Below are 18,658 nucleotides of genomic sequence, written 5' to 3' on the forward strand. Positions count from 1 at the left end.
GTGTTCCAGCAGATATTACCAGAAAAGAGCTTGCTCTTGCTCCAGTGAGAAATCTGTTACACTTTTTCTATGTGCTATCTTGCAGGCTGTAATTCACAGGAATATTTTGGCCCAGAAAAGGGCTGTTTTGCTTTCACAGAGCTGATCAAAGAGATCACTTGGAGCTGCAGCTGTTGCTGAGAGCTTTTCAGATTAGAAATTCTGTGATCACACCTGGAAACCTCCTATTAGCACATACTGAATTTGCAATTCATCTGCCCTCATTTTCAGACATGCTGAACACTGACAACACACATGCTTACCTGAAAGTGCTCAGCACCTCCAGGGAAACAGAGTCAACCATTCCCAAGAACTTGATGTAGCTGAGGACTTAACATTTCCAATGATTAGTAAAAAGGATGAACAATGCTCCATGAAGTGTCTCGAATTGTGTACCTGCCAATATAATTAATCAGGCATTAACAGTTCACCCAAGAATTAAGACTTGCCACAAAAATCTGCCAGATACGACCTTTCAAAGTACAAATGAGGAAAGGCTAACGACATTCCTAAGAACTGAAGCTCAAGTTCTGGCAGAATTAGTTAATGCCAAGATGGCAATGCTGTGAGACAGGGATACCGATGACTCTCCAAAGGTCAATGGTTCTGCACTGCCGTACAAGATACCACGGCACACAAGTAAGCAAGACCAAGAGAGGGGACTGGCACTGGAAATGCAGCAAGTATAGTTCCCATGGCTATTATCAGATGCTACACAGCAGAAGAGGAATCTCTAACAGGTGTTGCCAACTCAACAGGCTTAATTATCTCCTCTTGCTGAGCTTAAAATACACAAGCCTGAACTCTAGCTGTGTCTCCCCTTCCACTTCCCATCAGCTCTAATGCCTCAGTCCGCTACTGAAATGCTAGGGACGAATGAGCTGGAAGTTTTACATAGGTTAATGTTTCACCAGCCTTCAATTCCTGGACACGCTCAGGAAGAATGATTCAGACCAGAACTGGAGAGGTAGGAGATATGTAAAGATTACAGAACAAGATTTTATTGCATGACAGTTGTAGTTCCATGCAGTCCATGGTGTAATTTATTCAAAAAGAGGATCTCTTGCAGAAAATTTTGAGCAAAGCAAAAAAAGTCACTCTAGACACCGTTGAAAGATAAAACCCACGAAGAGCAGTATAACAAGTCAAGTTTTAATAGATTTATAAAATTCATATATACAAAACAGTAAACTAAGTCACCAAAGCTATAAAATACACTTTTTACACATCACAATATAATTTTATCTAGTACACAGTTTTCATAAATTGAAACTATTACAGCAAATAGCTGCTTCTATCGTGGATGCTGTTTTGGTGCTAGAAAGACACTTATGTGAGCAGTCTGGAACTGTGCTTTTACTTGATGCATTTTTCACCTTCTTTTAGTTTGTCACTGTTTTTAAAGTACTTTCCTGTGAATTGTTAGAAAATTAAGGCTAAACTCAGGCCTTTCTCGCCCAATGCAGTAAACTGGTTTAAAAAAAGAATGATATTGCATAGTATGTGTGTTACAATGCATAGGCACCAGAGAGCAAGTAAATTGCAAAATAAAACATAACACTAATTGGCTTCCTAGCTACATGATTGTGTCACGAGATAACTTTGTTTTTTGTCAGTTTGCTTTCATACATATTGATTCCATAAACAAGACAACTCATCACAAGAGCAATAAATACTAGCCATTTTGTTAAGTGGAGTCTCCAGAAATACTGTTTAACGTGTATCATCAATTCAAGCTCATTACACATGCCAGATAAGGAAGCCTGTTCACTGGAAAAACACTCATTATCCTAAAGACAGTTAATGGCTTCAATGCAAACGGGAGTTTGAACACATTTTCAAACCTAGGTCCACCAAGCACGCTTTCCAAGTCTCACGAACTACCAAAAGATCACTTCTCTTCCACATCCCCCTTCTCTCTGCTATCTCCTCTCAGTTTTTGTGCCCAACCACCTGCACACAAGCTCAGCACAAGAGATTGACGGGAAGTTCTTAGCGGAGAAGCAGTGCTATCCAAAATCTGTTTCTTCCCTCATAAGATGCTCTCTCAGGTCCTACTTATCCAAAAATTTTGCTCTCCATCAGCTGTAGCTTTTATTCAAATAATGGAAACAGTCTCTTACCCAGCCATTCTCCTGAAATACTTCTCATGCTCTGGTATCTCGAAGAAAGGTTAAGTAGCTGTTAGAACTGAGTAAGATGCACTGTCTGGCCAGAGATCTGCATACCATGTCTTAGTAAGAATTGAGTTTTAGCACTCAGTTATGAACAGACGAAGAGAGATGTACAATGGAAGGGTGTGCAGCTGCAGCAGGGCCAGCCTTGCCAGCCTGCTGCTGTTAATTCACAGCCAATAGCTCTCCAGAGTCACTCAAAGCTTTTGGGGTCAATGCAGATGGCATTTCACTTCAATACAGTCAGTCTTCATGCACCATCAGCTTTTGGGATCTGTTTAGAAAATAGCTCCCCTCTCTTGCTCCCTTCCAACATACTTTGGCTTTTTTACCAGAATGCCCACCTTGGAAGTCAGTGCTGCTCTTTTTTTCTCTCCAACTGTGATCATTTTCACATCAGACAGACGATATGACCTTCGGGCATACACCAAGAGCTAGGTCATGATACAGTTCGTCAAGCCAGGCACAGAACCACTAGCACTGACAATCTAGTACCTCCATACTCCTCACGCAATAAGAACACAAGCATAGACACATAGACAAACTTCAACACCACTTTCCAAATGCCATTAGAAAGATAAAAACGTTAAGAATCAAGCTAAACTGTCCAACCACCAAGATGAGCAAAGAGAGAGCATCATCTGGTTAGCAGAGCAGCAGTTTCAGCTCCAAATATCCTGGCTTTATTCATTTCCATCTACGTAAAAAAAAGGTTAGTGTTAAAACAAAGAAGTGCCCACTTCACAGCACAAAGCAGAGATCACCCCAGCTAATTACAAAACAGGTAATATTAAAAAGCACTAGGTCTTGTATTGTCTTGCCAATTACTAACCTCACTAGGCTAGACAGTCCTCATCTAGACGTGCGTGGAGTCAATGTTAACTCAGCCCAAGTCTGGCCCAGACCATGCCAGTCTTCCAGATGCTGCCTAGAAATCTGCTAAAAACCCATTTACAAAAGTAGGCACAGATGTTTTAAGGTTGCTACTGAAACACCCTACCCACCACTTCCCACGTTACAGAATTAATAATGAGTGTACTGAGGTAAAGAGTTGGCAGTGCTATATTAAAACCCCTGACTACACCGTGTGATTTTATACTAGAAAAATGATATAGGAAAGAGGTTACTATTACATTTACAGGAATCAATATAGTTCTCATCATGAGATCAGTGTTTGGCTTACAGGACAAGCTGCACTGTATGGAGGTGTGTTGCATATCTTGTTTGCAATAACAAAAGTTAACTAAGTCAGGTGTCAAAACTCACTACTTGAAAATCAGAGGGGCCTTTTACAGAAATCCTGTAGTTCTGTACAGCAGAACGTTTTTTTTTTTTTCCCAGGAGAACTAAAGAGGTACATACACAGAAAAGACTCCAAAACATGAAGTTAATATCCACAAAGACGGTCATCTAAAGGCAGCAAAGGGCTTGTTTTCTAAAATAATATTCTGTGGAAGGTGGTTGTCTGTCACTGAAGGAAGTTGCTAGTTTCTTCAGTGGTTCCATGTCTATTCTTTTAATTTCTTTAATTCTACAATTCTTTGCAGATTACAGTAACCATGACTGGTGAATACTCAGGGTGGATGGGGACATGGGGATGGGGGGACAACACATGGACAGGATGGGACACACTTTTCAAATGCACCGTTTTTCATACCAAAAACTACTTTAGCTATCCTACTGGACTTACATTTTTGTCTGCAGTGCCACATACAGATGAGCTCTTCTTACTCCATTTCACTACAGTTCTTTTGCTGTTAGTTTCTCCACTTCGCTTGGCTGAGGTTCAGGCTTTAGTTGGCTCAGAAAGCCTATAAACGGTCAGTCTTCAGGAGCTTCTTCATGCTTGTAACATGCCTAGTTCTAGCTTTTACATAGCAGTATTAAAACTGAATATATTATCAAATTAATAAGCCAAATAATCTATGCTGCCATATTAAATAAGATAAATTCTTTGCATCAAACTGGAAGCATCTTGAGTTGTAGTGTAAAGTTGAGTGGACAGTAATTTCCATCCCATAATCGATATTAAATAGTTCTTAATGTTGAAAATGAATTAATTCCTTCAAAGTGACAACTGCCTATTAAATATGTCACTTACAGAAAACTATTCTTCCTTTTTAATTCCAATTCACCATGTCACCTCGTAGTGCCATCTAAGCATTGTTCAGAGAATGACAGCACTGCAATCTGAAGACATGGTACTGACTGACACGCTGCATTAGCTTAACGTCTGTTTTGAGGACAACAAATACAAAGTAGTGTTTGATAAATGACTCCCATTTAGTTAGTTTTTCTACGTGAACTGCAGGATTACATAAGTCTCTCCTGCAAGCACATGCTGCAAGCACTTCCTCTCTTTGTCCTTGCGAGAGACTACCCGTTTGCAACACCCAGTCACTGGTCACTGACCTGAGGGTGACAGAGAAGGGACAGCTGCTTTTTTTTTTTTTTAAAAAAAAAAAAGTAGTTGTTCAAGGTCTCCATCTGATTATCATCCTGCCTGTGACCCACTTCCTGACTAGCCAAATGAACAATAAGCCTATAAAGTTAACAAAAAAAGATGTTCTCTCCAGCTGTGTTTACCTGCAAAGTTCTCCAGGATGTCACTTAAAATAAAGTTTTCTTTTTGTTTCTTGTGAAAGGACTAAGCAACCGACCAAGCCTGTCCTGAGATGTTTGTACCACCTAACCTACCTAAGTTCTGCTTTAGTAATTAACTGATTTACCATAACACGATTTTCTGGCTTTCTTATACTACAACTTACCTTGAAAAAAAAACAAACAAAAAAACCCCTCAGTTGTGGCAAGAAGTGGGAGTGTATTTTGCAGAGAAAGCTGCCACTTAAAAAAAAAAAAAAAAAAAAAAAAAGTCCTTTTTACTCATGGGCCAGACCCTTTGCAAACTTGAGAAGTGCTTGATTTTTGCAAGAAGAGTTTCCTGATCCTGGGTTCCTGGTGTGAACTATCACTATCAAAGTCTGACAGCACCCAGAGCCTACAGAGCCAAACTACTGATTTTCATCCGCAGTCTACAGCATCATGCTTAGGCCCATTTTATCAATAAAAAGAAGAAAGGCAACAATGGGCCTGAGGTGATCAAACTGGTTCCCTAAAACTCTGATTTAGTGTGCAAAACTGCCATATCATACAAAAAAAAAAATGCTTGAGAGCTCAATATGAGATATACCTTGTGCTGTTTCTTTTCCAGGTGCAGATTAAGTTACTTAAAATATAAGTTGCATTATTAGCTCTGTTCAGAGTTTTAAATCCATAAGGTAACTAAGGATACAAAACCATGGATGAGCATGAAGAGAAAAACAGAACAGGAAATTCCATGCTAGGCCTCCCAGGTAAAACTACAGTAGATTCAGACATAAAACTGAGGTAAATCTTGAGAAAAAAAATACAGTTGAAAGGGAATGTGTAACTCATTTGAGAAAACAAGCATAATATTAACTCATCTAGAAAATTTAGTGAAAGAATAAAGCTCACAGCAAACTAGGGAATAAAAATCAAGTCAACCTAGAAGTCAGGTCAGCCCACAACTGCCTCCTCTTTCCCAGTGTCTTGGGTGAAGTGAAAACCACTACCAAGAACTCCAAAAATATCTGAAAGCTTTGAAAACGGTCTTAGGCTTCAGCCAAACAAATGGGCTAGCTTAGAGAAACGGATCTTGTATGATGAGTAAACTTGTTTGCATCACTCTGTGTTGAAACATTTACCTTTTCAAATGTAATAATCTTAAGAGTCTCCCCCCATCTGAATATTAGAGTCACATAACATTTTTCCCCTTCGAGGTTAAAAATGAATAAATATTTAAAAGACAGAGTTGGTCCTGGCAAAAATAAGACTTGTTACAAGGAAGCTAATTCCTGTTTAAGTTTGTACAAATTTAAGTTAGATTTTCCCATCTGCAACTTTTCAGTTGCTTCTTACCTCGATACTGTGTGTGTTACTCAGCACTGAAATAGCTACATCTTTTCCACTCTGAAGCCTGCACAAAGAAAGGCAAGAGACTGCTACATTAGGAAACTACAGAAAAATACTGATATGAACATCTGCAAGCTTCAGAGGGGAAGAAAAATTCCAGATTTTATCCAAATTAACATGAAAGGACAACAGAACAGGACTTTTTTTGACCACATTTCCCATGGGATTACCAGCTGAAGTAAAACGTTGCTTGTTTTGACATGCCATTACAGGCTCAAAGGGGAGAAGAACTCCAGGGAATCTGCTGTCTTTTTATGGGTACAAACAGCCCTTCAGGTTTTATTCTTGGATAAAAACTAGGACAAAAATTGCACAGTAAACTATGTTTGAAAATTACCTAAAGGATAGCACTGCAATGTTGATATAAAAGGCAGATCTTCAGTTTGTCCATGTACCCCACTGTAGTAGAAAAGATCCGATATGTCTGTACACAAAAAAGGCACCTGACAGTTACACAGAGAGCTAGGAAATTAACAGTTCATACCAACATTATTCATAGCCTCTTGCAATTTTACACACAACCCATTGCCCAAAATGGGCAACTCCAAATTTGACTGTCCTCAGAATTACATGTGCATTACTATAGGCTAAAGATCCCATTAAGACACAGATTAAAGGCTAATTTGACAGCAAGACCTTGCTGTCCAAATACATCAGTGCAGCTGTAAAACTGGGATCTCTAGGGTGTTCAGTCTTCCTATAAAGTCAGCTGTTGGGAACTATTCAAGCAGCTGCTGTACTACCAAAATCTTTGCTTAAGAGTTTAATCAGCTTTCAGACTTTTGGATATAGATAACGCCCTGTCACGCGAGATACTGAACCTTCACAAACACTGCCAACTGCGGGTGTGAGAGCGGTGCTGAATTTCCATGAAGTACATCTCACTCGAGCACCCACTGTGCATCTAGATACATGGTCAGGTGCTCTAGCACAGGCTGCTTCACCAAGGAAATAATTTTTCCCGTGATGTAATACCCTTCACCCATAGTGCAAAATAAACCCTTCTCCGTATCAGCGAGGCCTTAACTTCCCATCCAATTTACTCCAACATGGGTTTTCTTATACAGTTTTAGACTTTTGCCTCAGGAGGCTCATGCAAAACCTTCAGACAAGAGCTGTGTATCCACCTTGATCAGTGGATTCCAGACCCTTGGCAAAGCTGAACATGCACACAAGATCTGGTTATATTCCTAAGGGTTAAGAACAGATCTTCCATTAACATTCTCCAATACAGCTGCCAATCTCATTATGTTTAGATTAGTTTGATCAATTGAGCACCTCCAAACTACAAAAAAAGGCAGTTTGTACGACTAGTGTCTCTGAAAAATGAGCATATTCATTTAAAACAACGTGTCTTCCATACGTGGTTTGTCAGAGATTTCTTTTTTCTAAGGCGGCAGAAGGTGGTTGTGTTATTCAGCATTCCAAACTAGGTACAGAACCTACAATGGCCATGTTTCAGTAGTGTTTCTAGTCCAAATGGTTCAGTAGCTAACATCAACGTTTGACTCCTTCGGCCTACAGCTCCTCTGTTTGGACTGGCTAGTTTACAGCATTCCTGAGCCAAGTAATTAGCATGGGTCCTACACCACATGCAAGGGCCATAAAGAAAGGATAAAAACTTTGATCTAACCCTCCAGCAAATTTTAACAGAACATTGGCTGCTCTCCTTCACTGCAACATAATATCCTTCAGATTCTCTTGAAGGATCGTGTCCTTCACAGCATGAAACACAAAGCGGATGTTTTCAGTGTCTATGGCAGTGGTGAAGTGATGGAAGAGCGGCTTACTACGGTTTCTCCTCTTTCTGTCAAAGCACTGCACCAGATAACGTTGAACATCATCTAGCCTGTGAGGGTCGCCTTTGAAGTCCGAGAAATATTTCTTAATGCTGACAGTCTTTACCTTCTCTACAAGAAGATCCATCTTGTTGAGGAATAGGATAATAGAAACATTAAAGAAAAGCTTGTTATTGACTATTGTCTCAAAGATATTCATGGACTCCACAAGTCTATTTGTGCGCCTGTCTTCCATGAGAACCTGATCATATTCACTGGAGGAGACCATAAACAAAATTGAAGTTATTCCATCAAAGCACTGGAACCACTTTTGACGCTGAGATCTCTGTCCACCTACATCCACCATCTTGAAAGGTATTTTTTTAATGATGAAATCATGCTCTACTATCCCCTTGGTGGCTTTTCTAGCCAGCAAAATATCTTGTTTGCTGGGGAAATAATTCTGTAAAAGAAAGGAAAAGAGTGTCAAAAAAAGTCCTTCCAAAAATGCTGGCTAATGCCAGAATATTGAAGCGATGGGAAAAATCAACAACAGACATGGTTTTTTTAATTATCAAGTGACGAATGAATAACGGACTGTTGACCATTTATCTCAACACATTGGTAAACAGCTACAGAAGATCCTGAGACATAGAGTAAAAATATAGGACTAATGCACTTGTTCATATTTTTCTCCTTTAAGCCTCTCATTTTCAGGCTGAAGTCTATGTTTTCATTATGAAATTCTTAGCTACAGAGTTATTGCCATTTAGGTAGTGTCGAGTAAAGCAGATCACCAAGTCATCACTGAAAGGATTTTTTTTGCAATCAAGTTTTTCACAGTTCACTACTCTCACAAAGGACATCTTGCAAGCTTTAGTGGAAATACTTCTTCCAGGTTCACACTCCATGACCAGCGAGTACGGCAACATGTTCTACTGCAGGTTGTGGCCCAGCCCACCACTGTAGACAGATTTGTTCTTCAGAAGCTTATCACTGTTGCTATTTAGGAAAATTATCTCCCTTCTTTCTCCTGCAAGTCTCCAGACAGATGTTTTCATTACAGATTTTGAATCCTACAAGTGCTACTAATTTTTTTTATTTGGTAAGGTTTCATTCTGCTACCTTAAGTAGCACCAGCCATCAGATCATCACGAAAAGTGAGTGAGATTCAGAGACTGAGTAGAAGGACTGATAAAAGAAAATACATGCATAAATACAACTTCCATAAACAGTATTTGTTGTTGTTCAAAAAATATTAAGCAAATACTGAGCTTCAGTTTCATACGGCTGGAGTTTACTATTTCAAGAGAAAGAACACTGAAGTTATTTAATGCATTATTATTTAAAAAAAAAAAAACAAAAAAACAAAAAAAACAAACCAAATCCCCAAAAGCATTAATCATATCACACCCAGGCTTCCATTATCTCTTTGAGCTCTTTTGGTTCAGAAAGAGAAGGCATGTCTTACCAGCTGACCGATCCGATCCAGGTTATCCAGGAAGTATTTCACCGATTCACCCTGTGGAAAAGGAAAGAGATTGGAACCAGGCTTGTTTCTAGAATAGCAAATCCAACTGAACTATAGCCTTTTCACTTCCCGACATGCACTGAGGTCTAACAGAGCAATATCACAAGTGGAAGCTTGGACAACATCCTGATACGCTTCAGGAGCTGGAACAACAGAAGTACTACATAGCTTAATTCACATAAACTGCTGATAATGAAGTGGAGCTGTCGTAATATACTACCGACGTGTAGGTAAGGTAGCATTTCTTCTAAAAGCAATTCTCTATTAGTTCTAGAAAAATCAAAGTTGAGTAGAGATCTGCATAAATGCTCAAATCTATCTAGTAAATCTTTACAATGGAAGGAAGTACTATTAAAGTCAGTCCTTTGGCTTAAAGAATCAGGATTTTTCCCCGTTATGATGAATGCATTAATTGACACTGGGTGGGAAAAAAATTAAATACATTTATAAGAAATCAATGTATTTTGTTTAAAATTTGTAACAGTGAACAAAAGCATAACCTAGAAAAATGAAAGATTTAAATCACCCACCATTTGTGATAATTTAAGTTAGACCTGCCTGTCAAAAAACAGGAACATTCTGAAGGACTTTATCTTCTATAGATATAGTTTCCCTTGTACACTCAAGAATTTTAATAATGGATTTGCTCATCTTGTACAAAATCTTTAGCAGTTATATTGAGAAGAATATAGGCAACGTTGACAAAGAAAATTCATTCTTGTGCGAAAATGTGTAAGAGGTTTTATGGGTTTTTTTGTTGTTTGCCTTTTTTTTTTTTTTTTTTTTTTTAACAAGCTTGCCCATGTATCACACTCAAATCAAGTGCCACTTCACTTTAGTGGATACAAGAAGCCCTGCACATACTCTTTTGAAGTAATAAAATTGTTTCCATACACATGCAGACTCTGCTTCTGGAGTGAAACTATCCTTGGCAGAAGCCCATTCTCCTTCAAACGTTTCCCTTTCATTGCTTCAGATGAAAATGATCTGTTCAGTAAGAAAGTATTCTTCATTGTTTAGGACATGTGTCTTGCAGTTGTAGCCATGTCATAAGAATGATAAAATGGAAAATCCTGCTGCCTTTTAATAATTTTAGTCAGCAAAACGCATTACATATATCACAGATCAGGGCCATGCCAGCAATGGCCAACCTGATAGTAAGTGCCCTCACCAAGTCACTAATTCAGAATAGGAACATTCTCAAAATACCATCTCAGATTCCAACAGCAATATAAATTCTTAAACCATACATTCTTCTCTACACCATAGGCTTGAGACAGCAGAATAGAATTATTCCCCTCCAGTAAACTGTAAACAGATGCCAACACAACAGTTCACTTTGAAGAATGAGACTGGAGATCAGAGGATTCAGTGTACTGTACAAGTACATACTTTCAGCATAAGGCATAGACAAAAAAGGAGCTGTAGCTTATTATTTCCTAACATTTAAAACTGGAAGTGTCTTTTCATAAAGGAGAGAGAACAAACATATTTGCAAAGAACAATCATGTATCACAAAAGATTTACACTGGATCACTAGCAGAAAAAACTACTTTTGGTGTGTGTGGGAAGTTTCCAAAGAACAATTGCTCTAAGAGCTTCCTTACAGTCATGAATTTTCATAAGGTGAAAGTAATTTCCTGTATTTTTTGGCACTCTGTAGGATCAGAAGAGATATCGCAGACCGCATGAATAAGAGAAAAGGTCTTCCTGTACAGCATTAGTCACATTTAGGAGATGGGAGAGCCCAAAAAGAAAAGGTCACTGAAGCTGCAAAAACCCCATCTTCTCTATCTATTGTGCTTTGTCCTACACAATGCCTTTAGACGTCCAACACGACTGCAAATGTGCTGTCTCTGATACAACTTGTTCCTATTTTCTACCCAGTTGCTTTAGGAGTCCTTGCCTTGTCCATACACCCTCCCACGCTGACAGCAGGAAACAGCTGGATGCTTGTAAACTGCTGGGACACACACAGAAGTTTACCTGATTTACAGCTTCTGCCTCCCCGATTTCCTGCCCACACATCCATCAGTCTAACGTTTTGCACATTTGTAAGAAGGTAAGAAAATATTCTGATTAATGAAAAAAAAGACATGTTCGTTTCTGCAGTGATTTAAAGAAACTAGACTCCTCTAGTTTCTTACACAGCTCTTTGTAACATCGCAATTAAGCCAAAGAATTAATTCTGGGAAATTTTAAGCAGCAATTGCAAAACCCTTGGATAGCTGAGGAACCAAGTCAGGTTGCTGGAACAGGTGTGAACACCATATGCATGGTCTGACAGATCTGAAGATGTCAGAATATTCTCTTCTAACACAGAATTCAAAAACATCCAGTACTTAAGCCAAAATACCTGTTTCCAGTCAAAACAACAAATCCCCGACAAGCTCCAGAGGGTTTGAAGTTAAGAAAAGCTCAAAACATTAAAGCACACAAACGTGAAGGGAGGGGGGGGAAAAAAAAACCAACAAAAACCACAAACCAAAAAAATCCCATCAAAACCCAAACCCACACCACACACTCAAACCCCCCTACTTTAAAGATGATTCCCTGATTAAATCCTGTGTTATGGCCTATGGAAGGGTGCATTCAGTGCCTGCTCCAAAGACTTCTCGAGTAACCTTGCTCTGTATCTTATTCATAGAAAACTCGATTGCTTCTGGGAAGCACGTGGGGTATTTCAGTTCATCGAGCAGCAGCACAGAACAACTGCAGACAGCACCAACTGACTTGATGAATAACTTGTAATGTATTTAAATGAGGAAAATATGGAAGCTCCAGGTGTTAGGACTGTTCTGTATTAGTATTTTTAATCAGAACAATTGTATTAACTGAACATTCCTTTATCTTTTTAATTTTTTGTCATCCTGGGAAAAAAAAGATAGCAATATTAATTAAAATCTAGAAGTTAAGTTTATTTAGCTTTATATCAAGCTGCACTTAAACACAGTTTTGAATTCCATCGATAGCTTTGCATAAATAATAATTTATCTCATGCTTTGGGTATTATACATACATACAAATATACATACAAGTGTATATATATATATATGTATGTATATAAAAAAAATACACACATATAAAGAGTTCAGGAATTGTTCATCATGGTAGGTTTTCCACTCAAGGCAAGTTATTATCAAAATAAAAAAGTATCAGCTGTCCCTCTCATGTTGAACTATTTTTTCTCTTGAAGGCACTAATCATAAACAAGCTGGTTTGGCTTTTTCAGCACAAATTCTTAGGGCTTCTCCGAAGTCACCTAGCCATTCAACTACGTTCAAAAGCTGGCTTAGCACTTCAAATGCTCTCCTTTTCCAGATCCCAGCCAGTTATTTCTGGTTCACTAGTATGACTTCCTCTAGAAGTGGCAGCAAATATTTGCAATTGATTCATCAGATACTAAAAATATCTTGATGCAGATTGACAACTTCAATCGCACTATTTTAATGGTTCTAGTGAAAAAAAATTAAGTATCCAGTCTATTTTGGACTATGCTTGCAAGCAGCAAAATAGAAATGGAAGCCATCAAAGCTATTTAATCTATTTATGCTATATTTAAATACCTAAAGATAATCATATCATGGTGTGTTCACTTAAAAAACAAACAAAAAGGTCCAGGTCAGACGTGTCAATCTTTTACAGGCTAGTGTGTCAAGACAAATTGTGGCAGCTCAAGAAACTTCCCCAGATCCTTTACGTTCAATAGAAGATTGTTGAGCTTCTCTCTTTTCAGATTTAAAAAGACTCAAATCTTCTTGTATTTCCCTGTGAGTTCACTATTTCCTTTTAAAAAAATATTCTAACAATATTCATAAATAGGAATCTTAAAATCTGAAAGACATTCTTTCATTTCAACCAGCACAGTACTTAAGACACAACACACCATTCTGTCACAGTCACAGCAAAGCACATCAGTGAAGCATGCCTGTACTGACAGTTCTTTTTTTTTTTTATTTTTAACTAATAGTCTAATAGTATATTTCACATTTGAAAGTTATATCAACAAAGCCTGAGGTGACCATCATCTATTTTGCTGCTGATATAAACCAGCTAGCTATTTTTTTCTTTTTTCATGCTCCTTGATAATAAATCAAGATGTCAAAACGCTGTCTTCCATCCATGCCCCATGTTTTCCGGGACAGTGGTGGGGGAGGGAAGAGTGACCTCCGAGTTATGAATTTTACATAATTCAGATACTCCTTTTTGGTACACCAGAGCATAGTATAGACCATCAGTCTGCCTTAACTTCTTGCTCACCACACAAGAGTTACCACAAACGCTTGGATGATTCATTCTCTCACTGCTAATCTCTTCTCCCTCTGCAATACATATCCTCTGAGTAACAGTTTTGCCAACTGGGACCAAGTGAAGGAATAAGAGATGCTGTTCCCATTGTTCAGCAGGATGAGTCACTGCACATCTGGGAACTGGGGGAATCAAGAAACACAAACAGAAGGCCTAAAATGAGCCCACAAGTTCCACAATGCAGCATTGCTATTGGATTATTCTTCTAGAAATTATTATTATCTTTTTAAGCTGCCCTGTCTGCAGTATGAAGTTTGGTGAAGCCAGAGAAAATAGTACAATTTGCTTCAAAACTGAGTCTCCTCCACCTTCCTGGTGGAGGAGAAAGGAAGGAAAGGTGAAGTTAAACATATACTCTTGCTTCCTGAAACAGTGCTCTAAAACTCTTCTTTTATATGCTAGATTATTTTGAACCCAGCATTCTCAAGGGACAAAAGACACACAATGAAGTTGGTTTTATTCTATATATTTTGTACTATATGAATGTCATCTTAACATCAGCTCCAAATAAGTCACCATGAGAATAACTAATTGAATTTAACATCTCTGTCCCTTCAGGCTAGGTTCATAGCAGATAAGAAATCTCCCTAAAGAAATATTATAACTCATCTGGCATCGCTTCCTTTGCCATCAATAGCCTCATTGCAAAAAGCAAGCAGAAAACACTTGGGCAGAGTTCCCAAGCAGGATTCATTTCATGAAAATAAACGCACAACAGATCGTATGTAGATTGCTTTAAAATATCCATAGAAACTCAGTAATAAGAAGAAATGTTCTGCAAGGCTAGAACTTATCAACTTGTCACTTTAACCCTCAGCCAGTTATTCAAAGTGACAGTTGCTTAGATCAGAAATGATAATGAAATGTCCTATTGTCCAGCTCCCTAAAATACAAGCTTATTTCAAACTTTTGCTTCTGAAAAGCAGTTCCTCTACATTCTGCTCTGAACTAGAAGACTTGAAAGGGGACCCTCTGTTCCAAATTGGCTTTTTTCCTTTCCTTGTCCCAAGGCCTTTTTGACATAATATTAATTTAGCCTTTCCTGATCATTCTGTTTCTAGCTGCTAAATTTAGAGTGCACAATTTAAGGTAGACCTGTCAGTCTTCACTTGTTTTAGATGATGAATTAAACCACACAGGAAGGAAACGTTACACTTCAAGGAAGCACATAATACAGATCTAACAAGATTCCCACAAATACAGAAAAACACACAGAGAAATGGATACTGTAACTAACTACCACAAACTGCAGCTAAATCTGCAAGATGAAAGCAACAGGGATCCGAATAAAAGACCAGTGGTGTTTGTACCCCACCCTGCATTTGAGAGCTGGAAAACATTCAGCAGCAGGGCTGAGAGCCACAGAGGAAATCCAGGAGACCCCAGAAAGAAGTTTGGGAATCTCTTAGCCTTTAACCTCCAAGATCTCAAATACACGAATGGGATGGACTTAAAGCATTGACACATAATTTCATCCAAAGTTGGCCTCTATATAAGGTACTATTCCATTAAGACTGTCACAGACACACACTGACAGAATGCAATGCTAATGCTAACTTGCAATAGGATAAAATAACCAATAACCAGGAGACCAGCATTTGAAAACGTCGGAGACGTTAGATTAGCCAAGTTTTTGGGCACTGAGATTAGAACCCAAAACCTCACCAAAAGAGAGACACAGGAAACACTTTTCTCAGTGAGACCTACTGGACCCAACAAGCAGGTTAAGATCCTGCCACCATAATCCCTATATCTCCTAAATCTGCACTTCTATTCAGCCTCACTGGTAACAGGGCATGGATTTAGTACAGCCAAAAGCGTGTTCTCTTCTCTGTGACAACTGATGAATTAAGTATTATTCTCCAAGGAGATAAGCAAGTCTGTGCTTGTTAAGAATTCACTCAGAAGGATGCTGAAGTAACCTAAATTGCCCCGAAATGCTGATGCCCATTCTACACTGTAATTCTGTTCTACAGATATTCTACATCCTGTCTGGGCACTGAAATTTATTGACACAAGACAAACATTAATTTTTCATTCAATCACCAGTTCCAAAGCAGAGACTATCCACTTCTCCGTACTTACGCCATACAGAATTCTGTCAAACCTCTCTAATGTTATTTAACTTCCTCCTTAACAACAGACTGAGCTACTGGCTCCCATCCAGCAACTCCAGTGCTTACCCAAGTTGCTGCTATCTGTACCTTACAAACATACCAACCACAAAAAAATACCATTTGGTTCCAAGCTGCTTGTAAAAACTACCTCTTCTTTCTACTGCCTAGCTGTACAGTGTAGGTATCAGACGTTCACGTTTGAAAAGACTTTAAAAATTCATTATTTGTCAGCTCAGTACAAACAGGCAATGCAAAAATCTGTTTGTCCAAGTCAGGATGGCTTTCTATAAAACTCATCCTACATGACATACTGGCCAAACTGTATGCTTTACAGCACATGGATAAAAAAATAGGTGATAAATATCTAATTTTTCCTAAGAAGTCTAGGCTAATCTGAGCTCTCACATCAGTGATAAGATTTGTGGATCCCTGTGACCGAGTGAAATTGTAGCCTTAGAGCTAAGAAACACTCTTAACAGGAGCAGAGTTCTTGTGGTGAAGGGCAACTCCTGCATGTTGGCTTTTCCCAGCAATTAAATACAGCAACTCTTTTTGAAAGCACTGCAAGGAAAAAAAAAAGTTACATTTTTCTCCCAAATTCTAGGTGTTTCTACATCAACAGGATGTAGATGAGATAAATTTCTCTCAATACTATATTAACAATTCTGTCCATTTGTCTCAAATAGGCACACTAGCAACAGTGCCTCAAGGAGGAAAGGCATTTTCTGTTAATAGACTAGGGCTGGCTCATCCTACACTGTAAGCTTCGAGAAACGTTAACAAAAATCCCTATCGTTTTGATTTTACTCCTACTTACTGTCTCTTCATCACTGCTATTCCTGCTTCACAGACTTGCAATGACTGGAAGAAAAGCAGGTGCAAATAGTAGAGAAAACAGTACTGGCCACAGAGATGTACAGTGCAATACAAAAGGGTTAATTTATTGCTTTTTTTTTTTAATTCTAGAAAAATCCTTAACCAGACAGACTTGCACATTAGCTACAGTGACTTAGCATTTCCTAGCCTTCAGTGACTAGCAGCTAGCAAGATTCCAGGAGCAGATGCGAGGGAATATATATGCAATTCATGTGGAAGAATCATGGTTATGTTTAAACAACAACAAAAAAAAAGCCTGATTACTGTATCCAACACCAGCAACGTGCCCAGCTCACACACACTCATCCTGGCACGAGCAGACGACAGACCTAGTCATAAGCATCCCATGAAAGGATTCCTTCCTGTTTCCCTGCCAACTGTCTGAGCGAATACATTGTCTAAAATAGCTGCCAGAACCCTTTCATCTCCAACACCGGAGGTTCTCCGTGAAGCCGAACTAACGCACGCCAGCTCAACTTCTCATTCCAAGCACAGTTGGCTAAAACGCACAAGAGAAGGCAACTGAAAGCAGCAACCTTGCCACAGTTAGAAGAACGTCCTGAGCTGTAAATGGAAGAAGGGATCCAAGATTCTGGCCAATCTCTAGCAAATTATGCCATTCATTCTCAGGGGGCAGCTGCCATGCAAAAACGTGCATTTCCAACTGACACATCAGAACTTCGAAGCAACTGGATGTTTTTACAAACCACCGGGAATGACACACAACCACGTTATTATGTGACCCTAGTGCCATGCTTTGTTTTTCAGCAGCTCAGTATGCGAACTTGAAACTTGCTTTGTTTACAGAAGACATCTGCAGAACTATAATAGACATTGACAAAAAAAATATTACCTTATGAATTAATCTCGTCAGCACTGCTGACTATCTGATCAAGACTAAATCACAAGTTTACCAGCGAGTTTCCCTTTCAAATCTTATCAGATCAAGGGATGGGAAATAAGTATCTTAGATCTTGTGGGCTGAAAAAACAGCTAACACCAGCCATGAGAGAATGTTGAGCTTGGACTTTTCCATGGCAGGTGGCCAGCTGGAAAGCTAAGCAACTTGAATGCATTTACAACAGGCATAACCTCGAGTGTCTCACTGAACGATGCTTCCTACTCCACTTCTACATCAAAGCATTTGTCGCAGTGTGCCCTAATGCTCCGCTTTCTGTGGAAACATCAGCTCAGACACGTTTTACTGGAACTTGTCTACGCCTGTTGTTAAAAGGTGACTATAAGGATTGGGAAGAGTCATTTATCCCTCATGTTTATTTAAAAAAAGATTCTCATTTTGTCTGTACGTACACAAACAAGATGTTTTTAGACGCTATGTAGACTAAAATGATGGTCTTGCAAGATTCAGAAAGCTGCTCAGTATCTGAAAGTTAGGTTTTAGGTGGAAAACAGACTGACGTAAAATGCAAGTTAAGTCATAGTTGCACTCGGGTGTGCTACTGAACAGTTTGATTCCTATAAAGCGAAGTGTGTAGGCAGTAGAGTGCAGAAAAAAAAAACAAATTCCACCTTGCTTACATTAGCCTGAAGTTTTTCACCATGCCCATTACCTCAGCTCTCAGTGTGCTCAACTACAAAAAGCACAAGGCTTACAAGTCTGAGGGATTCCTCAAGCCAGTTTCTGTGTCTGATTTTCAAAAATCATTTGCCCTAGAAACAAAAAACTTCTTTTTCAATAATAGCTCGGTATTTGTTAATTTTAAGAGACTGATCAACTTTGAACTACGAAGTGCACCATTTCTGCCAGCTGTTACTATGTTTGCTTTCCCAGTGACTTCTCACATCAGTGGAATTTCACAAGGTACACTAGCTTGCGCTCAG

General features: G+C 38.9%; 1 protein-coding gene across 1 annotated transcript in view; it reads right to left on the minus strand.

Moving 5' to 3' along the window:
• Positions 1–1,148: 1,148 nt before the first annotated feature.
• GNA12 (G protein subunit alpha 12) overlaps positions 1,149–18,658 on the minus strand; it is a 44,974-nt gene continuing 27,464 nt past the window's right edge. The window contains exons 3-4 of the mRNA XM_068422149.1: positions 9,456–9,506; positions 1,149–8,447 (exon numbers count right to left, since the gene is read on the minus strand). Coding sequence (XP_068278250.1) covers positions 7,878–8,447; positions 9,456–9,506 — 621 coding nt within the window. The 3' untranslated portion in view covers positions 1,149–7,877. The remainder of the gene's footprint in view (positions 8,448–9,455; positions 9,507–18,658) is intronic.

Source organism: Nyctibius grandis, chromosome Z (genome assembly GCF_013368605.1).
Source record: "Nyctibius grandis isolate bNycGra1 chromosome Z, bNycGra1.pri, whole genome shotgun sequence".
NCBI classification, from domain to species: Eukaryota; Metazoa; Chordata; class Aves; order Nyctibiiformes; family Nyctibiidae; genus Nyctibius; species Nyctibius grandis.